This window comes from Ursus arctos, unplaced genomic scaffold, assembly GCF_023065955.2.
Source record: "Ursus arctos isolate Adak ecotype North America unplaced genomic scaffold, UrsArc2.0 scaffold_1, whole genome shotgun sequence".
In the NCBI taxonomy this organism is placed as follows: Eukaryota; Metazoa; Chordata; class Mammalia; order Carnivora; family Ursidae; genus Ursus; species Ursus arctos.
In genome coordinates, this window is record NW_026622763.1 from 102797429 (window position 1) to 102821037 (window position 23609).

A 23609-nucleotide genomic window follows, 5' to 3' on the forward strand; every position below is an offset into this window, starting at 1 on the left:
TCACCCACGCAAGGGGAGAGATGGGGGTGAAGTACAGAGGGCAGAGGGAAGCTTGGAGGGCATGGTGCCACATTTCTACTAACATAAAAATAGGACAGTTATTTCTTTGAAAGCAAAAAAAAAAAAGTTGACAAATCTGTGAGCTAGTTCTTTGAAAGTACAGTTGACTCTTGAACAATACAGTTTTGACTGCGTGGGTCCACTTACATGCAGGTTTTGTTCTGATAAATATAGTGCAGTACTGTAAATGCATTTTCTCTTAGGATTTTCTTAACATTTTCTTTTCTGTAGATTACTTTTTTGTAAGAATACAGTATATGATATACATACAAAATATGTGTTAATTTATTCTTTATGTTATTAGTAAGGCTCTTTGGGGAGTCAGAAGTTATACATGGATTTTCAACTTCATGGGTAGGCGTTGGCACCCCTGATTCTACATTGTTCGGAGTTTAACCATAAAGTACAAGAAATTAAATCACTCTGTGGCAAATATAATCAAGGGAAGTTTGGACAGTATGAAGTGATAAAGGTCATGTAACAATAGATAAGAGAATAAATCAAGTTATACTATTTTCAAAGAAATGCTAATTTTAAAATCTCGCTGAAACTGTTGAAACTTCAGGAAAAATTTAAACTATACAGATTGAAATATAAAGACATTTAAAAAAGAATAGCCACAGAACAACTTGAAAAAATAATTATCTCTGAAGGAAAAATGTAAAGGAATATGTAATTTCCATATATAAGAAACAGCATCAAAGCTAGGAAAAGATGGACATTGGCCCAGTTTGTGTTTTAAATTGTGATAAGAAACACACAAAATTTACCATATCTGTTGTTTTTAAGTGTACAGTTCAAGTAGTGTTAAGTATATTCGCATATTGTGAAGCAAATCTTTGGAACTTTCAGACAGTTATTTTTTTTAGAAATGATCACATCTGATTTCAAAATTCCATATCATCAGTAGCTCCATAAAAACAGTTTATTTTATTTAATCTTTTTTTTTTTTTTAAAGATTTTCTTTATTCATTTGAGAGAGAGCGCGCACAAGCAGTGGGAGGGGCAGACAGAGAGGAAGAAACAGACTCCCTGCTGAGCAGGCATCCCGACATGGGGCTCGATCCCAGGACCTGGAGATCATGACCTGGGCCGAAGGCAGACGCTTAACCATCTGAGCCACCCAGGCGCACCTCTTGGGGGCCATTTTAAACAGTGACAGCACCAACAAGCATAAAATGTGAACATTAGGACACTACGGAGACTGAAAAAGATGCTTGTTTACTGTATGAGAACTGAGACAAGAAGGCAGATGCTTAACCATCTGAGCCACCCAGGCGCCCCAAAAGTTTAAGTCAAATAATTGAAAGCAATTTTTTATAAAAGAATTCTGGTTGGAAAGTGCAGAGGGATTGAAAGGCCATTTTGTGCCCCTCGAGGAAGTGCTCGATTTCCGGCAGGTCATCCATGGGTGGTGGTACCTGTGGCAGTAGAAGCCGCTACCCTGGGAAGAGGACAGCAGGCTCACCTGTTGGGAGGTGGTTGCAAGCCTGTGGCACTTCTGGTGACACTGTCCTATCTGAAGGCCGGAATCTGGATCCAATCAGTGGCTTCCTGAGGGGGGTGGTGGGGGGCCCTGCCTCTCCCAGGGAGCTGTCAGTCCGTCAGAGTCAGAAGATGAGTGGCTTACAGGACAGACAGCTGGTTTCTCTGCCAGTGAAGGACAAAGCTGGTGAGCCCGAGAGCCAGAGCAGCTGAGTGTCACTTGTGGCCCTCATGAAGGTCCTGATTCAAACACACCAACTATGAGGATAAACCTTTGGAATGGGTGGGGTGATGTGATATTATTAGATACATACGAATTCTTGCTAGTGCCAGTGTGATGATGGTGCTGAGGTTAGATGCTTTAAGAAGAGAGTATTCCTGTCTTGTCGGGTTGCATACTGAAGTCTTTGTGGGAGGAGGGAGTAGTTTGATGTCTGAAATTTGCTTAATTTAAAAGGTGGGGAGACAAAGTAAGATCATGTGTTGATAATCAGGCTCATTATGCTGGTTTCCCCATTTTATGAACGGATGAAAATACCCGTATTAAAAGTTAGAAGTAGGGGCACCTGCATGGCTCAATCAGTTAAGCGTCTGCCTTCGGCTCAGGTCATGATCCCAGGGTCTTGGGATCGAGTCCCACGTCCGGCTCCCTGTTCAGCGGGGAGCCTGCTTCTCCCTCTACCTCTGCCCTTTTCCCCTGCTCATGCACTCTGTCAAATAAATAAATAAAATCTTTAAAAAAAATAATGAAAGTAGAAATAAATGTAATCCTCATAATGCATTTTAAAAAAAAGAAATTGTAGTGGCGCCTGGGTGGCTTAGTCGTTAAGCATCTGCCTTCAGCTCAGGTCATGGTCCCAAGCGTTCTGGGATCGAGCCCCGCATCGGGCTCCCCACTCAGCGGGAAGCCTGCTTCTCCCTCTCCCACTCCCCCTGCTTGTGTTCCCTCTCTCGCTGCCTCTCTCTTTGCCAAATAAATAAATCTTAAAAAATGAAAAATAAAAAAAAAGAAATTGTAAAGTCAGGCATAGGATTCTATTTGGGCCCTTTGGGAGAGCAGCTGCGGGTCACTGTGAGCGCCCCTCCTGTGGGTGCACTGAGGGACGGAGGCGGGCGCCCACCAGTCTCAGCACAGAAGAGCCTGGTCGCCTGGGCGCTAACAGTCTTTAATGGAGCAGCTGTTAGAATCGATGGTTGATAATTTTGCCAACTTAAGAAATTGTAAAAACAAGTTCCTTGAGCACTGCAGTCATTGGTTAGGAATACCATTGTGAGAGGTCTCTTTTCTATTAGAAAACCTGAAGCCTGAAACGCCTCTGATCAGAAATGCACGAAGGGGACTCTTGGGCACCAGGAGGGTTGGAGGCACGACAGAGCATGTTCCCGGATGTGAGGACACGTACTCTTCCCCCACTCTAGATTTGGTGGGATTCTAGTGAAAATCCCTGTGGCGTTTTTTTCAGCGGGATCACATGTCCCTTTCAGATCTGCAAGTGTCATAAAGCTGCCAAGTCTGACCATGCGAGTCAGTGTGGGGATGTCAGTAGACAGGGCCCTGGGGCGAAGTCCAGGCCCTCGGGGGCAGGAAGAGACAGGTGCACCTGGGACACAGGAAATTCTGCTTTATTTATGAATACAGGGGTAGTATGTGTGCACACGGAAATCCAGGCACGTGTATCGTGTGTGCAAGAGCATTCTGACCGCAGAGACCCCGGCCGCAGTGTCTGTGCGAGCACACTCGGACCAGCTGGGAAGGGGCAGCATCAGCTCCGCCTGCTTCGTAGGCATCCCTGTGGGGGTGGCGGCGGCAGGGACCCAGTGCCCCATCCCTCCACGGTGCTGCTTTGGGAAGTAGGTCCCAAGGAAAGAGCACGAAGTGCTGGAAAAGCTTTGTTTAGAAAGACTCAAATCCTGCTAGTCCCAGCCTGCTGTGCACCTCTGGAGGATTGGCTGTGACCTACTGGGTAATCTTTGTAGAATGTGCTGGTATTTAGGTAATGTTCATGAAGCTTTTTAATCACATGAGAAACACGTTATGAAATGAAGGAACTCGAATGTGAGATTAGACACTGTGTGATGACTGTGAAACCACCTTTAAAAGGTGTTACAGATCAGTCCCTGCAAGCCTAGAAACCAAGGGGGACACCAGAGTAAAGCAGGGACCGAGCCCCCTCCCCGCCTGCTGCCCTGCCTCTCGGACTGACGTGTGACTCAGGCCTGGCTGCATCAGGGTCTGACTCCCTTCTCTCATTTCCCCTACAGAATGTGATGCTGGAGCTTTCCAAACGCAGCCGCAGTGGCAAATTCCGCCTGGTGACGAAGTTTAAGAAGGAGAAGAACAGCAAGAACAGAGAAGCTCGCAGTAGCCTGGGAGCCCCGGGTACCTGCCCTCCTGCTGTCCTTCTGGCTGTCCGCGCTGGCTGTGGGGGCCCTTGTGGTCTCTGCTTTCTCCCGTGGCCTCGCGGCTCTTCCCCGTGGTCCCCGACCACGACCCCTGTCTCAGCCTGCGCCGCGCTGTCCATCTGTGGCTAGGGAGCTGTCCCTGCACTTCCGGCCCTGTGTTGTCGCTCCTGCCCGGAGTCACTCCCTGACTGACACCACGCTGCCCACCTGCCCTGGATTGCGGGTGCAAGGGCGGAGGGGGACAGCAGAGGTGACAGGACACTCAGAGACACAGAGCTCACACTCAGGTCTTGTGCAGGGCCCACTGGGCCTGTCTCTTGTGAGGGGCTCCCGGTCCCCGGCTGATGACTCATGGGTCCAGGCCCCGAGCTGGAGCCCAAGCCACCAGAGCTTGCGGCCAGGGATGTCAGTAGATAATGGCACTCGAGGACATTTTTGGGGGAGTCCATAAGCTGGGGCTCTGAGCATGGCTGTTTCTGGTGCTCTCAGGTGTTGGGCAGCCCCTGGTTTGGATTTGTGGGTAGTGGTCACTCCCTTTGATTTCTCTTCTTCGCATGTTTGTCCAGCGGTTGGGTTTCTTTTAATGACGGTGGCTCTGACTACATGAGATCTCTGCCTGTTTCCCTTCCTGCCGTGGACCAGAAGTGACGTGAACCCTCTAGAGAGGAGGGCAGGCTGGCTTCAGCGGCACAGTCACATTGGTGTTTCTCTCTTGCTTGGGGGTGTCCAGTCCTCCTGGGACACGGGAAACGTCTAGGCTGATGGCCCACCTGGCAGGAACAGACCACAGCCCCTTCCCCTTGAGAGTCGGTGGCTCCCTGCTGCCTTCTGCATGGCTCTGGGCGGCGCCTGTGGCTGCATGGCGGGTGCCGGCTGCTGGGGGCGTGTGTCGGGTCCCCACTGCTGGGGCGTCTCAGGTGCTGGCTGCCGGGGTGTGTGGGGAGCCGGCTGCTGGCGCGTCTCGGGTGCTGGCTGCTGGGGCGTTTGGGGAGCTGGCTGCCGGGTCATCGGGGGAGCTGGCTGCTGGGGCATCTAGAGTGCTGGCTGCGGGGGTGTCTCAGGTGCTGGCTCCTGGGTTGTCTCGGGAGCTGGCTGCTGGGGCATCTAAAGTGCTGGCTGCTGGGTGTCTGGGGTGCCGGCTGTTGGGGGCATCTGGGTGCTGACTTCTGGGGCGTCTTGGGATGTCTGCTGCTGGGTGTCTCAGGCGCCGGCTGCCACCTGCCTCGCGCTGGGCTCTGGGCACTCATTGCATTCGTGCTTTTCCGTCTCTGACAGTTCACCTCTGGGGGACAGAGGAGGTTGCTGCCTGGCTGGAGCACCTCAGTCTCTGTGAGTATAAGGACATCTTCACGCGACACGACATCCGGGGCTCCGAGCTCCTGCACCTGGAGCGGAGGGACCTCAAGGTACTTCCACAGCGTCTCCTGGGAACCCGCCCTGGGCTTCCCTGTGCTCCCTTCTCTGTCCCCTCCCTCTGACCTGGCCACGTCCCAGCATCAGGGCTCTCCTCATGGTTCTCTTGTGCACGGCTCAGGGTGACGCATGGCGGTGGCTGAGAGACCACCAAAGTGGACGTAATGGGGCGAACCTTGCCTTTTTTAACCTAATTGGACAAATGATCTGTTTTAACCTTAAAAATCCTGTTGAGGGGAGGCGCTTGGCTGGCTCAGTGGGTAGAGCGTGTGACTCTTGGTCTCAGGGTTGTGGGTTCGAGCCCCACATTGGGGGTGGAGCCCACTTAAAAAAACTCTGTTGGGGGACACAGCTCTGTGCTGAGTCAGCCTCAGAGCTCTGTGTGACGACGGCCCCCAGGACACGCGGGTCCCTCTCCCTTTGGAGCTGACATGCAGGCACCCCGCGGGGATGCTGCAGGTTCTGTCCCAGACCCCTGTGAGGAAGCGGGTCTGAGCTGTTTGGTTTCCCAGGGCACACGAAAGCCACGTTTATAACATGCTGCAGTCTATTAAGTGTGCAACAGCATCACGTCCCCGAAATGTGCCTACCTTAATGAAAAAATACTTAATTGCTAGAAACTGCTGTCATCTGACCTTTCAGTCCTAATCACTGGTCACAGATGACGGTAACAGATTTAATAGCAAAAATGTCTGAAATATCGTGAGAATTCCCAATACGTGACACAGAGGCTTGAACAAATGCTGTTGGAAAACTGGCATTGATTTGCTTGATGCAGGCTGCCAGGGGCCCTGAGCGTGTGGGGTCTGTGTGTGCAGCGCATGCGTGAGGCAGGCGGGCTGGAGCCGGGCCCACCAGGTGGGCTGCCCGCGGCCAGAGCTCACTGGGGCCAGCCTGAGCCCGGGGCTCCCGGAGTCGCGTCCTGAGAGGGTGAGGGGCCCCCCGGGGACGTCCTGGACAGCAGCTTTCTTGAGTCACTGCATCCACCCGCCGCCGGGCCAGCGCCCTTTGTTTGTCCTGCATGACGGCGGGGCCTCTGTGGCTCACGGGAGAGGTGTGGCAGGTGTTCGCACGACTGTTCACACGTGTTCCATCTCCATCTGGTGTCACTGTCTTCATCTTTCTCCCCTCATTTGTGTTCGGAAAGATGGGTAGGAAGGCCCGCGGGGGCCCAGCCCCCTTCCTGGCGTCAGGACGCTGTCCTCTCGTTGCAGGACCTCGGCGTGACCAAGGTGGGCCACATGAAGAGGATCCTGTGTGGCATCAAGGAGCTGAGCCGGAGCACTCCTGCCACCGAGGCCTAGCTCTGGCCCTGTCGGCCTGCGTCCCCCGCACCCCCCGCGACTGAGGCCAGGCGCAGCGCCTGCCCCTTCTCATGGTGCTACTCCCTTTGCTCCAGACAGGAAGCCTCGCAGACGCCTGTTCTGTGACTGCTCCGGGGTCTCGAACACACCAACATAGCTACCTTTGAAACAGCACCTTGTCCCGCCCGGCATCATGTGGGGCGGACTGCTACCACCTCTCCGCTCTTGCTGACCTGCGACCCGGGCCGGGCCTGACCTCCTGGGCCCCGGGCAGCCCGCATTTGTTCTGCGGGTTCCTTGCTGTGAGCCCCGTCATTGCGCACCGTGTGGCATCTTCCGGGCGTGCAGACACTGGCCCAGCCGGCAGCCTCCTGCCCTGGGAAGTTCTGGGCCCAGCCACCCTGGTTCTCGGCAGCAGCCCTGCGAGGCTGCCCATGGCTGGCGTCCCGTTTATTGACGAGGTCTTTCATCTTTCACAAAGATCCTGCCTCTCCTGGCTTGAGAGCGGCAGGGATGCCTTGTCAGTCCTGTCCGTTCTCGCTTGACCTGGAGAGGAGGCAAACTCGCCCCTCCTTAAGCCAAGTAAATGGGTGGCTGTGATCTTGGGCTGACAAATCCCCTCTCCATTTGCCTTTGGTCCCTCGTCCTGGTTTGTACCCTCTCTTGAGCTGCTGACATGGGACGTTGTGTCCCCGAGACACCGTAGCCTCTCCTGTCTCTCCACAGACAGAGGACGTGTTTGCATGAGCTCGGTGTTGGGGAGAGAGAGAGCTTCCTGGGCACTGGGGAGACACCTCTCCCCATTCTGGGGGAGACCAGGCTTGGTCCCGGGCCAGTGTCCCGACAGTCTCTGACCATGTGGGTGGGTGGCTGTCTTGGGCCGTTCTGGCCCATGTCTCCAGCTCTCCTGGGCCCGGGCCTGGGAACAGTGTCTGGTTGCCAGCTAGGGCCCCATGCCCCAAAGGGGGGGGCTGAGCATCAGCATCCACAGGCCATGCCACCTCCCACCCCTGGAGTTCGCTTCACCCCTTGTCCTTGGGAGGGAACAGGGCTGTGGGTGCCGTCTGCTCACCCTTGGGGGGCCCTGGGAAGCGCACCACTGAACAGCCTCTACTTGCCACTCGCTTTGCAGGCCCCTGTGCCTCCCTCCTTACTGGTGTGCACGGTGGGCCCTTCGTGAGCCCAGCCAGGCCCACGCCTCCGGTTTGGGGGTGCTCCTGCTGGTGGCCTTCTGGGCGCCCAGCCTGTTCCTGTCCCCAAGGGTGGAGTGATGGCACTGGGTTTGGGGTGAAGAGGCCTGTGCTCCGCAGGGCGCTCTGCTGTGCCCTTGTAGGTAGACTGGGCAGCTGTGCGTGGCCTTCCCCAGCCCGAGTTCTGGTGCCAGCAGGCGGCCGTTTGGGACATGGAAGGCAGAGAGGGAACATCTGGCCACCAGAAGTCACTGGCTTTCCAGGGAGAACAGGCTGAGGAAGGAGACTGTGGGGACCTGGGCCCGCGGTACCGGCACAGCATCTGCCCTGTCCTCTCTGGCAGGGACCGGGGACAAGCACGCCTGTGGCAAGGTGGGAGTGGCGGCGGCAGCTGGTGCTGAAGCTGCGGGGCCACCCCGGGCCCTCCCGGCCCTCTCTCGGGAAAGCCTGAGGGTTGGGTCAAGCATGGTGTTTAAAATTAATGTGTTGTCAGTGATGAAAACAACACTGTTTACGTAAAAACCATTTTTCTGATTCTAGTAAGTTAGAGGTGAATGGAGTGTGAGTGTCGCATGAAAGCGCATCGGTGTGGGGCCGGCGCTGTGTCCGCTGTGGGGGCCGTGTCCCCCCCTGTAGGGCTGCCACTCTGCCTGCCCCCGACGTCCCTGCTGCGGCTGGGCAAGGTCCCACCGGGACCCCAGTCCTGTCAGTGTGGAGGGAGGAAGGAAGGGTCCTGGGGAGTCTTGGAGAAGAGGTTTTGTGCCCTCGGGTGGGGCTTCCCCCTCATATTTATGATCTTAATTTATACAGTGCCCGCCGTGGAAGCAAATGCCTCCTGTATTGCTGTGTACATACCCAATCTGGGGTTGTAAATAGGTTGTTCTGTGTATAAATAAAATCTTCCATTGTCAGATTTCTTGTTGTCCTTCCTTGTACTTTGACATAAAATATTAGTTGCCTTAATCTTTCCAAACTGGGTTCAGGATAATGTTTTTTAGTTACTCTAAAAATAAGGCGAGTTGGTGTGGCTAAAGAACAGAATGGAGAGCCACTGTGATTCTTAGGGTGCGAGTTCTTGGGTCTGTTGAATTAAAAACTCAGCAAGGAGGTAGGGCACCGGGTAGGGCCGAGGGTTCAGACTCTGTAACATGCAGCCTGGACCAACATATGAGGGTGTGTGAGGTAAGCAAAAATTCTAATCCTCCTAAATCTTTTCTATAAAACTGCAGACCAGAAGCTCTCCAATCTCTCTGTTTAACTCATAGTACCTTTATCCCAAGGGAGTAGCCTTTCCAAGCTCAAGGTCACTCTGTTATCTCCCAGTTGTCTGGGGTGAGGAATGGTGACTGGGATCACAGAATTGAAAATGAGGCTGAAAAAAGGCAGCATGGGCTTTGAATGCATTGGTTGCCTCTCCAGCAGCTCTCTGTCCCTCCCTCCTTGCTCATCGGAGCCCCAGTTGTATGGTGGTATACTCCCTCCTGTGTGGCTATCCAGGATCAAGCCTCATGGTTACAAGATGGCTGCCACCACTCCAGGCATCACACCCAAATGTGACCCAAGTCCAGGGTAAGGTGTATATGAGCAGGTGGTTGTCTCTTCTGTGTCTCTTTTTAAGATAAAAGGAACCTTTTCAGAAGCCCTGGCTTCTACTGACCTCCCCTCACGTCTCATTGTCTAGAATTGCACACAAACCCATGTGGAAGGAATGGGGCCATGTTGCTGGTGACTAATCATGCATGATACTGATGGCTAACATCTTTACAATGTTTTATGCCAGATGCTGGCCTAAGTGCTTTGCATGTATTAACTCCTTTATTTCTCCTAACAATCCTACCTCTTACAGGTGAGGAACAGGCTCAGAGAGGTTCCCAACTTGTTGCACGTCACACAGCTAGCATGTGGCAATGGTGGGAGTCATGGGGCAGGTGAGTACCTGAGATCATACCTTGAGTGCTGTCCTGTGTCCCAGGCCTGACACCAAGCTCAGCCCATGTGACAGGTGAGAAAATCGGGTTCGAACGATCACACACTGCATCCTGGCTCAGAAGCCTGGCTCCGGATGGCTTGCCGGGGGTGGGGGAGGGGCACACCTCCGTGTCTGAATGGTGGGTCTGGGGAGGGCTGCTGTGGGCTCCACCCTGACTGGCGAGGCGCACTGCATGGGGCTTGGCTCCGCTGCGTCACAAAGCAGGCAGGTGACTTCCGGGAGACCGTGTAGGGCAGGGGGAGGCCAAACGCCAGCCCCGAGGGGGCGAGGGGAGGGTGCGCGTGTCATGTGAATTGCCAGACTTGCTGAGACGGTGTGTGCAGAAGGGGAGCGGTCTTTCTAAACCGATGCTGCTTCCTTGTTAAGTCATCCTCCAGAGAAACCCGTGTGCTCTCCGCAGTTTACCTCGGTCTGATCTAGCGGCGGAAGTCGTCCAAAGCTGCTTGACGTGTAATGGCTCAAACCAAAGTTAATTTTTGTTCCCAGAACAGTCGAGGGCAGGTGTGTTTTAGCTCCTCGGGCTGGAGCCTCTCCACGTGTCACTTGGGGATTGGGCCACCACGGCCAAGGTAGCTCTGGGTGTCACCGTCCTGCTGGGTTGGAGGAGTGCACGTGAGGCTTCCCGAGCCCACCTGGACTTAGGTGGTTGGAAATGCGAACACCTGCCCCCACTCCATCCACCCCCCTCCCCCCGCGGCTGTGTGCCAGTGTGCTCATCACTGGCTGTCTCTGCTCTGGGGTCCCTCTTCTTTCAGGTCTCCTTGGGGGACCTCAGTCAACGCACATCTTGCCCTGCATTCCTCCTTTAGGGGCTTTCTAGGTATTTTGAAGGAGGGAGGCATGTATCCCTGAGGGGACAGGAAGGGTGTCCTCAAGCTGTCCCTCGGCAGTGTTCCGTCCGCCAACGTGGCCCTCACCTGCTGCTTGGGAGGCTCACCTTGCACCTGGAGACTGATGTCTGGGACCTGGGGACTGTCCTCGGCCCCAGGCAGTGTTCCTGGTGGTGCTCTCATGTGGGTAGGTGGCCTCCATCTCCTGAACTCCGGCCTCTGCCACAGGCACCAAGGCTGCTCTGCTGGCTCCCAGCCGAGCATCTGCACTGCACGATGGCCGAGGGTGGCTTGGGGGCGAGGGGGTTAGAGAGGAAACGGAGACACAGCTGGACGCTGCATCCTTCTCCTTCCCCCTCTCTTTGTCCCACAGTCCTTTATGAAATGTGGAACTTTGATTTTTGGTGTTTCTTCTTCTGACCCCAACTCAGTTTTTCTTCCCCTGCCGAGGGGGAGCCCTGGGGACACAGCTGGTTGTGGATATGCTTGCAGAATGCAAGGACTAGATTTTTTTCCTAAAGATAATATCTAGGCTTCCATGACTTTTTTTTTTTAAAGAGCTTGTGTGAGGTGGGTGGGGTGAGTGGGGTGGGTGGGGTCAGAGGGAGAGGGAGAGAGAACCTCCAAGCCGGCTCCACGCCTGGCACAGAGCCCGATGCAGGCTCCATCTCAGGACCCTGACTGACATCATGACCTGAGCTGAAATCAAGAATCAGACGCTTAACCAGCTGAGCCATCCTGGCGCCCCCAGGCTTGCAGGACTTTTAACTTGTACTGATCCATTTAAATATTTTGTTCATCATGGATTTTTCTGCATTAATTTTGATTTCTAAAAATTCTGTTATTAAAACTGATCTGTCTTGACTGCTGAGTTTTTGGGCACCTTCAAGTGTTGTGCCAAGGCCTCCACTTACCTGAGGCCTGGCCCACCGCTGCCTAATCTAGTTTTGCTTGTTAGGAGCTCAGACTCTTTGGCATTTGTGGAAGCCACTGCTTGATGCCTATAAATATCAGTTTTCTATCTCCTGCGCCACTAACAGATCCCCACATCATCTGGCTGTGCCCAAATATGCCCCCTGCGGATGTGACCACATTCTCATCTCCTCTGCAGTCAAACCTCCTCTGAGGTCACTTAGTGATGTGACCAAGTTTTGGCCAAAGAAATGTAAGTATTCATTGAGATTTCTAGAAAGGTTCCTTTAAAACACGGAGATGCCTTTTTTCCTTCTGCTGCTAGCCTGGAGGGTGGACATGATGGGTGGTGCTCCAGCAGCCATCCTGGGCCATGGGATGGTGGTGAGCACAGAAACACATGTTGAGGGTGGCAGTGACAGAAGCCCAATCCTGGGCATCTCCATGGTCTCATGAAGTTCCTGGCCCCCTCCCTGCTCCCACCCCTCACTTTGTTTTGTTTTGTTTTGTTTTGTTTTGTTTTATAGGCAGGAGAACTACACGTGTCTTGTTTTGTCTCTGAGTTGAACCTAATTCCTGTAGCAGTCCTTCCATAAAGATTTTATACTTGGGAAGGCAAGAGTGAAAGCATATGGAGACACGAGTTACACCTATTATACAGGTGTGAGGCCAAAAGAAAGGGCCAGGACCCCGAGGATGGGTGAGCTGGTACAAAGAAAACTTCAGGGCAGATGGGTGCACACGTGGAGCAGGCGTTTGTGGTGCACAGAGGCCTCTCTGAAGCTGCGGTCTGAGAGCACCAGTGTGGGCCTGGACGGAGGAGCCGCTCACACCAGGCATGGCAGCTCTGGCCCCGCCAGCTCAGCCCGAGGTGCTGACCTTAGAATGTGTGTCTATATGTAGCAGGAGGTGGGGCACAGCCCATTCACAGTTTTCATCACAAAAGCAAACCAGGTTTGCAAAACACAGTGGAAGAAAGCCAGCTAGCTGGGAGTTAAAGGCTTTGTCGCTCATGCTGTTGATGGAAGCAGATCAACCACGAGCTTCCTGAGTGCTCCCAGAAATCATCGCCACATCCCACGCTTGCCGGGGAAAGCCTGTGGTCACTCGGCCCCCAGGGTCATCCATTCCAGGCCTCCAGGACGTGCACACTCAGGAAGAAAGTATCTAAGGGGTGCTACCCCAAAGGGGAGTCCTCTCAACGTCCAGGCTGGGACACCGGACATCAAACTTCTCCGGAGAGCAGGAGGACGACCTGAGGGGTAAGCAAGGGTTTGCCTCTGGGGCAGGAGCGGGAGATCGGGGATCGTGGTCTAGCTGCGTGGGTCCTGACTGCTGCATCTGTGGCCTTGTTTTCCAGAAGAGAGGTTTTGTTGTGGTCATCCTCACCCCCTTTGCACGCTGGTTCCACATCTGACTTACACTTGTCTTTCAGGCGCTGGCTGCTGAACCGTGAGGACGGATCCACTGGACCTGACCCAGAGGAGTGTGGCTCGGAGACCCCAGACCTGAGCTGGGGACACGGGCTGCATGTGAGTCACCCCCCTTGGTGGGGGCAGGGGACACCAGAAGGGGGACACAGGGTGGTCCGGGTGTAGGTGGGAACAGCTGCTAGTATTACGGTGGGTGCCGTCCTCTTTGAAACATCTGAACGGGAAGAGCCCGGCGGGGGCTGGGCCGCCTGGAGCTCCCTCTGGGCGACCGCCCCCAGCACCCCTCCCACCTCCGGTGTGTGGAGCCTGCGGTTGGCAGCCCCCTGGGGCCTGAGTTGCCAAGCCAGCCTGAATTGGGTTCAGTCACCTGGGTCCTGGCCATTACACTCTGCAGTGAGCGACATAGAGGGACCATGGTGAGTGGCTGCTCCCACAAGGGTGCGGGGGGACAGGGGGAAATGGAGCAACTGCAGGGAGCCACAGACCTCTCTTCCTCTCTGTATGGCTATCCTTGCTTCACGGTGCCTTGGGAGGTGAGTAAACACATCCACAGTGAATCTGGTCTTTCTTTTACTGACCAGGCTTTGGACAGGTGTGTCTCGGAGCACAGAACAGAGCACAGGAGAGGAGTGGGACAGGCCGAGGAGGGGGCGTCTGTTGGGGTCCTTCATAGCAAAGTGCTTTCCAGAAACAGGCATCTCTAAGCCATGATTTTTAATCATCACGAAATTCTTGGGCTCCCCCCTTTTTTTGGCCAGAAAAATGTCCTAGTGGAAGAAGGGTTTTCTGTAATGAACTACTCTTGCCACTTCTCTTTCCCTCGAAGGAAAAGAAAACCAGATCACTTCTGATTTCTTCTGATACAATTTCCCCCTTGAGTCTAAGTTTATTTAAAATCCAAACATACTTCTGTTATTTCTGAAGCAGCACCAATACGGTATTTCTAAATATAAATGTTTATTTAGCATCTTAAGTGTGCCTGGGGGAAAAAAGCCAAGGAGAACGTGAAACAGTTGGTACACGGCAGAAACGGGGAGACTACAACCTGAAGAACGGCTTAACAAAATCTTACGGCTCCCCCTGGAGCCCCACTCCATTCCCACGCGAAGGAGGGAAGAGGACAGGATCCCTAGCGGGCACCTCGGTAAGGAACCTCTGGCCAGGCCTCCGGTTTCTGCAAAGCTTTGCAGTCACTACTTCAACATTCCGTGAACTCAAAAGGAAGCAGATCCAGGAGTTCTGTCCGAGTGAAAGCCTGGCTTCCAGCCGCAGCCCCCCAGCCCCTCACGTCCAGCGCAGAGCTGTCTCCACCCCGTGGGTGAGGCGCCCCCAGGGCAGCCTGCAGGCTGGTTTTTCGCCCCGCAGCTGCTGCAGTACAAGTGGGGACACGGGGGGGGGGCGTCCCCTTGGGGTCGTGCTCTGCGGAAACCCCGTGCAGCCACGCTAACCTCAGCTCCCTGAGCCGGTGGCACGGCTGGGACACCGGTCCACAGCCGGCCTTCCGTCTCTTACCGCGTGAGGGCCGTCTCGCTGCTGCAGGAAGCCAGCACGACGGGCCCGCTTCGTAAGAGCTGCTGCGAAGCCTCATCTGAGGTAAGAAAGTGAAGTTTATTCCCTTCCCAGGAACCTGCTCCCGACCCAGTTCCAGTCTGAGGGCTTGCGGCCTCCCAGCGTCCTCACTGGCCGCTTTAGGAACAGACGCGGATCCGTGCTAAATGCCGCCGAGGCCTTTCCCCTCTGAGCATGGGCTGCGCTCTGAAGACGAACCCAGCCCTGGTGTCCACGGTGTCTTCTGTGTTGACGCTACTCGGCACCATGGACTCGGCCAGGCTTGTCTGCCACGACCGGGCTTCCAGGCCGCAGCAGCGAGAATGTTCTGACCACAGACACCGCCTTGGAGCTGCCGAGCCGCCACCAGCGTAGCTATACCTGAGGACGCCTCTTCAGCCGCGAATCTCTTTCCTTGAGCTGGAAGGAGAGCCGAGGCTTCAGAATCAATTTTAACTCAGACCAAATGGGGCTCGTGTGCCATGTGGGGACCAGAAAACAGACCGCCTGCTGTGTCAGCGCCTAGGCCGGGCCAGCCCGTCGGCGTGAGCTGAGCTGTCAGAACCTCTGCCAATTCAGGTTAAAAACCCTCCTGTGAGCAGCGTAAGGGGGAAGGTGGAACGTGTGGACTTGAAACGGCAAATCTGTCCGAGGTTAGCACCGGGCCATTTTATCCATGCGTGCGGTTAATACAAACCTAGGGTGTGTTCTTCTACAGACGGTGGCTGGGGGCGGGGGCGGCGTGAGGGCAGCGCATGACTGGCCGCTGGAGCACACCGCCAGGTCTGGGCCGGCCCCGTGGGCTGTGCGGGGCAGCCCCAACATGCCCTCGCCTGGCCCAGTGAAGTGGAGAATCTGGAGTCTATCTGCACAAGGCAGAAGCCGCCCACCTGCCCGCATGGCCCCACCTGGCAAGCTGCAGCACGAGTGCGGAGCCCCTGCTCCCGCTGCCCCCCGGTGACATCGGTAGCAGCCAGTGTTATCTGAAACTCCCAACGTGGATGGAAAGAGAAGCTTCTGGTGCACGGGGCCGGCCAGGCGTCTTTGTACTGGAGAAGAGGTCACCGTTCTGCACACGAAGGGCTTCTTGGCTGCAAGAGACACAAGAGACTCACGGACTCAGCCATGGACACTGTAGGCCTCACCAGGTCACAGGATTTGGAATGACTCCAGTCAAGTTAGAATAGGCCACAGGGATGTGTGTTTATACTTTTGACAGGTACTTTCAGACTGTTCAGTCGGGGGATCTCAATTTATGCACCCGTCCCCCCGCTCCAGGTCAGGAGAGTGGGTTCCCACACCCTGTGCACTCAGCGGGTCAGACTTGGGGTCCTTTCCAATCTGCTAGGTGAAAATGTCTCACAGCAGAGTATATCTTTACCTTTTATTTATTTTTTTGAGAGTGTGAGGTGGGGGCACAGGGAGAATCTCCAGAAGACTCCTCACTGAGTGCAGAACCCAACATGGGGCTCGATCTCATGAACTGAGACCAAGACTAGAGCCGAAACCAAGAGTCGGATACTTAACCGACTGAGCCACCCAGGAGCCTCGTACCTTTTGAATCAAAATAAAACATTCACAGACATATACATCTGAAATGTCCAGCCCCATGAAATGCTACGGCTGTGCTCGCCCGAGTGACACTCCCTCCCCCTTGGCCCGCTCTTGTGCCCTTTCCTCTGGCCCCGCTAGACGCCATGGCAGCAGAGGGTGCGAGGAGGGGATGGGAAGGGCTAGATGAGGCAGGTGCATTACACCCGGGGCTACCTCAGTAACTCAGGAAAGAAGACCCCCAGCCCCCATACACACCAGAAGCTGACTGAGGATTAAGATTTCAGGAGACCAGAGGTGGGAGCAGGTAAGGAGGATGGGGACCCCTGGTGTGGCCTGCATGGGGTGATGTGGATACAGGAGTGAGAGCCAGGGCCAGGCACGTGGAGTTCAAAGGACTGACAGAGGTGGAATGTTCTGGCAGATTCTGGTAGGTGCATGTGGCCCGCAGCCAGGGGAGAGAGCTGGGCTATGTGCCGAAAAGGAAGGAGGGCGTCCGCCCAGGCAGAGTGAGGAGGGAGCAGAAGGATGGGGTGCAAGGTGGGAGTGGGGTTTGCATGCTGAGCAGGGAGATGCCGTGGAGGACCCCCAGCTGGACGGAGTGTGGCAAGCGGGTGGCCAGAGGAGGAAGCGGCTGGAACACGAATGATCTGGAGTGCACATTCGTTCAGGTGACTGAGAGCAGAGGGTGTTGGTGTCCGAAGATGACCCAGGAGGTGGCGGGGGGCTCAGAGGGCAGGAAGGAAGCAGACCGGCGGGGTGAGCCCCTGCGACTAGGGTGGTAGGTGGGGGGCTTCCTCACAGTGGTCATCCCGTGTTCTGTCTAGGTTCCCAAAAAGCCTGGTTAGGGGGTGATCTGAAGAACACGTACAAGTGTGGGCAGCAGACAAGAAGCCCCCCATGCTGCCTCTCCAGCGCAGTCTGGAAAGCAGCGCTCTGGCGGGGAGAGCAGCGTCGGGGGGCTTCCAGAAGCCACCACGTGCGTGAGAGCCGGGACAATACCTTTTCTTGCCCAGAGCGAGCTGCTTCTGTGTTTCTTTTCCCAGGTCATCTCTGGCTGTGCTGAAGTCGTCGTCGTCCTCAACCAGCAGATTCTACATTTCAAAGTAATTCATGAGCAGTGTTTTCACACGACACCTTAGTCTACATTTAAGATGTACGTAAAAAAGACATCAACATAATTTACCTCAACAACATCCCAGTGCTGGGAACTAACTCAGCAGGCAGCACGGGGAGCTGGCAGCGGGAATGTTCTGCCAGCCCTCAGATCTCTGCCTCCGGCCACGAAGGCCCCACGGAGAGCCGGCACGGGGACACCCCCGGCGGATCACGTCCCTTCCTGCCTGCTGGGAGCACAGCTGCTGTTCTAGAACTACTGTCGCCATGTCCACCACACACCTCCACCCCTACCTCGTGAGCCTGGTCGGCTAACCCCTGACCTCTCCTGAGGGGCTTGTGGTCGGTTTCATATGCAGATGTCATTCACCATGAACACTGGCCGCACCCAGGCCCACCTCAGTGAGCGCGACTGCTCAAGACGCCGACCCTGGGCAGCACTCTGGGAGGGACTCTGAGGCTGGCCACCCCTGTGGGTTCAGGCTTCCTGGCTCTGATCACCTCCCTTGTGTGCGTTTGGGAGAGGTAACCAGCTCCCGTGACTCTCAGGTGAGAAAAATGTAACCAAGGTGCGGACCTCTTGTCCAAGAAACGGCGCAGGATACATTTGTATTCCAGCAGCTGGGGGTGCTATGCTTTCTAAAAACTGTGAAACACCACAAAGTAAGCGGAAATACAGAGGTAAGGGGACAGACACCCAGGTCCTCAGAGTCGCGCGGGCGTCTGGCCCGGGGGTCCAGGTGCGCCAGTTACGTAACGTCATCCCTAGACAGCACCCGCTCCTGCTGTTGTCCTGGGAACTCGCTGTATATACGTGTCCGTGTATGGATGGTGCTTGGTACAGAAAAACAACGCTCAGAGAAAGCTAGCTATGACCCGTATTAAGCTGTGACCCTACTCGCTTCATTTTTCAAGGAAAACACACAGATTCCCTCACTGGCCCTTCCCCGGAGGTAAGCACTGTTGTTCCCATCCTCCCCTGGACTGATAACTCCCTGGGAGTGTGACCCTCAGCATTTCACAGGGCTTTGCATTCCCTGTAAATGACCCGTCTGCGACTGTTTTCAACCTTAACTAATGGGATGTCTCCCCACGCTGACACCTGTAGCTGATGCTATTCCCACTCGTGCTTCCGAGAACCTCGCTCGCTCGTGCGCGCCGTGCCAGGGGCTGCCTGGCCGCGGAGGACCGTGTGGGTTCCCGGACACCGATGACACAGCTGCTGGCTTATCTGTGCACCCTCTAGGACCTCCGCTCTAGCAGAACTACGTATGAAGAATGGTTTGAAGCCTTCCTTTTAGAATTTCCTTTCTCTCTATTTACTTTTCTTTGGGGGCAGAAGGCTCACGCCAGCCCGTTGAGCACAAAGCTGAATGAAGTAGCTGAGGGAATGCTGATTGCTTGATGTGAAAATATCGATTAGCGATTTAATCCTCAGGTTATTATCAGTAAGTTAATTCTTCAAGGATTAAAGTTATTAATTCTTTTTTTTTTTAAGTTATTAATTCTTAATGTAAAATATCACTGTGACAAAGTGCGTTTGTCCAAGGCAAGCAAGGACGGCTCTGTCACTTACGGAGTAACAGACAGCAGATGAAAGATGGAAAGTCAGAGAGCTAATTCAACAGGTGCAGAAGCAGCAGGAATTTAATAGGACAGTGCTCACTCAGGATTGGAAAGAAAAAAAAAAGAACTTAGAGCAAACTAGGCCTGGAAGGAAATGCCTTACCCTGATGCAGGGACCTACCCCAAACCTGCAGCAATGCACTTCATGATGAAACTTCAAAAGCATTTTCATGCAAGTCCAACCCAAGACTAAGGTTTTGATACTGCGGTTCTACTGGCCTCATGAAATGAGTGGTCTGGCTTTCCCTCTTACCTGAGCCTTGAAACCTGGTGTTTTAATGAAGTGGTAAATTTACTGTTGAATAACTTACCTTAATACCAATTGTGTCTCCATCTTTCAAGTAATAAGGCGCTCCCTGCAAATTATCTTGTTTTTTCTTCTTTTTCCTCTTGGTAAGGTGCTGGTTCTACAGAAAAATCAAGCATCTTGAATAAAGAAAACTCACATTCTTACTAAGTCCCCTATCTGTGAAAAATGGCAGTTAACCTATTCACTACGCCAGGGAGGCCCAGTCTCTCGGAGAAAGCCTGCAACTTTACCCAGCTCGATATCGGAAGCCACTCAAACTTTTCGGGGAAGTACTTGGCAATTTCAATTTTCTCCACGGGAAGAGAGCAGAAGTGGGCAACTCGCTGCCTCAGGGAGCCAGCAGTCCAGCCTCGGCCGGTGTCCCACACCAGGTCCACGCACGGGGCGTAAGCCCTCTGGCCGGGGAGGCGCATCTGCGTCCTCAGCACCACGTCCTGGGGGCTGCACCGGAAAATAGAATGAGAAGTTCGTGGTAAGCATGGGGAAGCGTGATGGGCGAAGCTGCCCCTCGACTCTTCTGGTTTTTAGAAAGACAGATTTTTCCCCAAACCCTCTAACTCTCTTCTGTACTCTGCTTTCCTTCTGCCCTGACCCAGCCTGAGCCGGGTGCAGCTCCCATCCCGAGCCCCTGTGGCGTCTTCTGGGGGGGGGGGGCGGCAGGGAAGGAGCTGATGAGGAGGGACGTGCCCCACGAGAGGCTGATTTCAGTACCAGAACCTGGCAGGAAAAAGCTCCGTTAGCTGCGGTGGGGTGGCCAGGGAGAAGCAAGCGAGGACTCAGCGCTGGAAGGGCCGCAAGAGTCAGAGGTATGGAGCCGGTTACGCGACGGGAGGCGCCGGCTGGAAGGTGGGAAGGGAGAAGGGAAAGCGTGTGTGCGCGTCTAGGCTGCTGGGACCGTGTGTGGTTGTCCGTGCTGGATTTGTGTTATATTTCGGTTATAGGGGTGCTTTTACCAAAAGAAAGGATGACACGACGGGAGAAAAGGAACCCCCACCGGAGGCAGCGGGCTGGGGAGAGACAGGCCTGGCTGGGCAGGAGCGGCGGCGTCCTCCCCGAGGAGCGGAGAGAGCCCCGGAGTCTGGTCGAGGACACAGGGCTGCTGGGGAGGGGGCCCAGCAAGTGCCCAGCATGGTTCTCGGAAAGGGTCAGTGTCGTTTAAGAAAGTTCTCAAAAATCAGACTTTTTCCTGAGACCCCTTTACAAAAACACAAAATACATGAATTCACACACTCACAAAATGCAAATGGCTTATAAATGATAATACGCCTTTTGAAAAGAATGCCCGCTCTTACCAGCAATCGAAGCGCTGAAGCAAATGAGACAAGATAACCATTTCTCACTGATGAATTTAGCAAACATTTAAACAATGAAGATATTCGGTGTGGGTTTGAGGGTGAAGTGACGTAATACTCATGAACACTGCTTGTGGGAACGTAAACTGGTATAACTTACCTGGAAAGGAACTGAACGGTTTTAAGAAGTTTAAAATGTCCATACCAGTTTGATCCAGAAATCCCTCTCCACAGAAAACTACTGGTAATACAGTTTGTAGTGAGAACGCACTTTTGTAACAGCAGTGGGGTTAAGGGAAGGTTCGACATGGCTGAAGGAGCACTCCTGGTCCCCACACAGCAGCAACCTTACTGTTTGTGATGCTGACAGAAGAGGAAGGCTTGAATACAGACCCCTTTGGGGTATCTCTTTAGGCAATAATTATTGACTGCGACACAGGCATTGTTCTAGGTACTGGGGATAGAGCAGTGACCGCGAAGCTTACAGCCCGGTCGTGGGAGACAAGCAACACGAGTATCTCCTATATCGGGTGGTGTGAAGATGAAAAGTAGGGGAAAGGGCAGTGACAGGTGCTGACAGCAGACTGTCTCAGGGCACTGATAAGGGCTGGGAAGGAGCATCTTGCTTATACTTGGAGATCATTATGGATTCGATATGCATTTGGTTTTCATGGAAAGAGGAGTTCCAAGTTCCAGACACCAGACACAGAAAGGCATTTGTAGAACACAGTCTGGGTTAAGTTGCCGTGCTGCTCAGGCAGTGGGGGAGAAGCCTTTACACAGCACACGGTTTGGTTTTTCAAGAAACTACCCACCATGGTAAGAGTGGTATGCAGAATTGGGTGACTTACCCCAAATTTTCTTCTTTCTGAAGGGGCTCTAAACAGATCTCTGTTTTCCTTCCCAGTTTGTATTCCCTGATAAGACAAATGAAACAAAAAAATACTGAGTGACATTTAATTTTTTAGATTTTTGAGGAAAAATACTAAGCTTTCTTTCTAAAGCAGAAGATTATAGTAAGAACACTCAAAATCTGAGTGACTACTACGAACAAGCAGACGCCGACAAGCTGGGTGAAACGGATAGATCCCAGAAGCCACTAAATCGTAAGCAGAAAATTGGAACAGACCAATTACTAGTAAGGGAACAGAGCAGGTAATCAAACACCCCCCAACAAAGGCAAGTCCAGGACCAGATGGTTTCACAGGTGAATTCTCTCAAACAATTCAAGAATTAGTACCAATTCTTCTCCAGCTCTTCCAGAAAACAGAAGCACTATTACAAAGCCAGCATTACCTGGATACCGAAACCAGACAAGGATACTACAAGAAAAGTTACAGACCAATATCCCTGCTGAACACAGATGCAAAAACGCTCAACAAAATATTCGCAAACGAAATCCAACTCCGACCTCAAGATTAAGTAGGATTTCTTCCAGGGACGCGAGGGTGGTTCAAAGTCTGCAAATCAATCAGTGTGATACAGTAACAAAAGTGAAGGATAAAAAAAAAATCATCATCTCAACAGACGAAGGAAAAGCATTTGACAAAATTCTATATCCTTTCATGACAACTACACTCAACAAACCGGGTAGAGAAGAAACTGGACACAACAAAGGCCAAACACGAGAAAGCCGGCAGCTCATCCCCCGAGCGCTGCACACCCATCCCGCCGCCAGGGAGAGGACACGACGCCCGCTCTCCCACTCAACGCGCTACTGGACGTCCTGCCCAGAGCAATTAGACAAGGAAAAGAAATGAAAGGCATCAAATCATGAAGGAAAAAGCAAAACTGCCGCTACTGACCGATGTCAGGCTATTCCATGCGGAAAACCCTAAACACCAAAGAACTAACTAAATTCAGTGAAGTTGCAGGATATAAAATCAAGATATAAAAATCACTAAATATTTTATATACTAACAGTGAACTACGAGGAAAACAAATTAAGAAAACAGTCCCATTTACAAGAACATCAAAAAGAATAAAATATACAGAAATAAATTTCACCCAGGAGGTGAAAGATCTCTATGCTGTGAGACGCTGATGACTGAAGACACAAAGAAATGGAAAGTTATTCCATGTTCATGAATTGGAATACTGTTAAATTGTCCACATTACCCAGAATGATCTACAGATTCAATGCAATCTCTGTCAAAATTTCAATGGCATTTTTCACTGAAATAGGAAAACAATCCTAAAATTTGTACGGAACCACAAAGGTCCCAAAGAGCAAAGCAATCTTGAGAAAGCAGAGCAAAGCTGGAGGCATCACCCTTCTTGATTTCAGACTATAGTAATCAAAGCAGTATGGTCCTGGCACCAAAAAAGATGCAAAGATCAATGGAAAAGAACAGAGAGCTCAGAAATAAACCCGTGCACATATGGCCAATGAATTTACAACAAAGGAGCCAAGAGCACACAACAGGGAAAGGACAGTCTCACTCTCTTCAGTAGATGGTGCTGGAAAACTGGTCAGCCACGTGCAACAGAATGCAGCTGGACTGCTATGTTATGCCATACCCCAAATCAACTCAAATGGATTAAAGACTTGACTGTAAGGCCCTGAACCAGAAAACTCCTAGAAGAAAACACAGGAGGTAAGCTCCTTCACACTGGCCCTGGCAAGGATTTTTTGGATTTGATACCACAGGGAAAGACAAAAAAAGCAAAAATAAGCAAGTGGGACTGCATCAAATTAAAAAGCTTTTGCACGGCAAAGAAAACCATCAACAAAATGAAAAAGCGACCTATGAAATGGGTGAAGAAATCTGCAAATCACGTATGTGATAGAGGGTTAACAGAGAACCCATATAGCTTGAGAGCAAAAAACCCAAGAGTGCCATTAAAAAATGGGTAGAGGAACTGACATTTTCCAAAGAAGATCTACAGATGGCCTCCAAGTACATGAAAGGTCCTGTCACTCCTCATCGAGGAGGTGCAAGTCACAGCCACAGTGAGAGACTCCTCCCACTTGTCAGAACGCCTGGCAGCGAACAGACGAGCTCAGTGTTGGCGGGGACGTGGAGGAAAGGGGAACCTCCGTGCACTCCTGGTAGGGATGTGAAGCCCATTTTTTTGGAGGTTCCTCACAGAATTAAAAACAGAACTACCCACATGACCCAGCACTTCTAGGCTTGTATCCGAAG

General features: G+C 52.9%; 2 protein-coding genes and 1 long non-coding RNA gene across 14 annotated transcripts in view; 2 read left to right on the forward strand and 1 right to left on the reverse strand.

Annotated features, from left to right (window-relative positions):
- Positions 1-8768, forward strand: part of DGKD (diacylglycerol kinase delta) — a 112250-nt gene extending 103482 nt beyond the window's left edge. For all 4 annotated transcript variants that reach the window (XM_026491668.4, XM_057305695.1, XM_044380740.3 and 1 more), the window contains 3 exons: positions 3808-3925; positions 5224-5354; positions 6576-8768. In XM_026491668.4, coding sequence (XP_026347453.1) covers positions 3808-3925; positions 5224-5354; positions 6576-6665 — 339 coding nt within the window. In that variant the 3' untranslated portion in view covers positions 6666-8768. The remainder of the gene's footprint in view (positions 1-3807; positions 3926-5223; positions 5355-6575) is intronic.
- Positions 8769-11302: 2534 nt separating this feature from the next.
- LOC123000523 (uncharacterized) lies at positions 11303-22450 on the forward strand. Of its 2 annotated transcripts, XR_006408564.3 has the most exons (3): positions 11303-11840; positions 12115-12849; positions 13023-22450. It is a non-coding gene; the product is annotated as an uncharacterized LOC123000523 (long non-coding RNA). The 2 variants fall into 2 exon arrangements; XR_008956969.1 differs by having other exon boundaries at positions 11303-12849.
- Positions 13961-23609, reverse strand: part of USP40 (ubiquitin specific peptidase 40) — a 75578-nt gene continuing 65929 nt past the window's right edge. For 7 of the 8 annotated variants that reach the window (XM_057305708.1, XM_044380698.3, XM_044380717.3 and 4 more), the window contains 5 exons: positions 21315-21380; positions 19402-19612; positions 19173-19268; positions 17122-17213; positions 13961-15659 (listed from right to left, as the gene is read on the reverse strand). In XM_057305708.1, coding sequence (XP_057161691.1) covers positions 15548-15659; positions 17122-17213; positions 19173-19268; positions 19402-19612; positions 21315-21380 — 577 coding nt within the window. In that variant the 3' untranslated portion in view covers positions 13961-15547. Of the gene's footprint in view, positions 15660-17121; positions 17214-19172; positions 19269-19401; positions 19613-21314; positions 21381-23609 lie in introns of those variants that run through there. The other variant, XR_007188452.2, reaches the window with a different exon arrangement.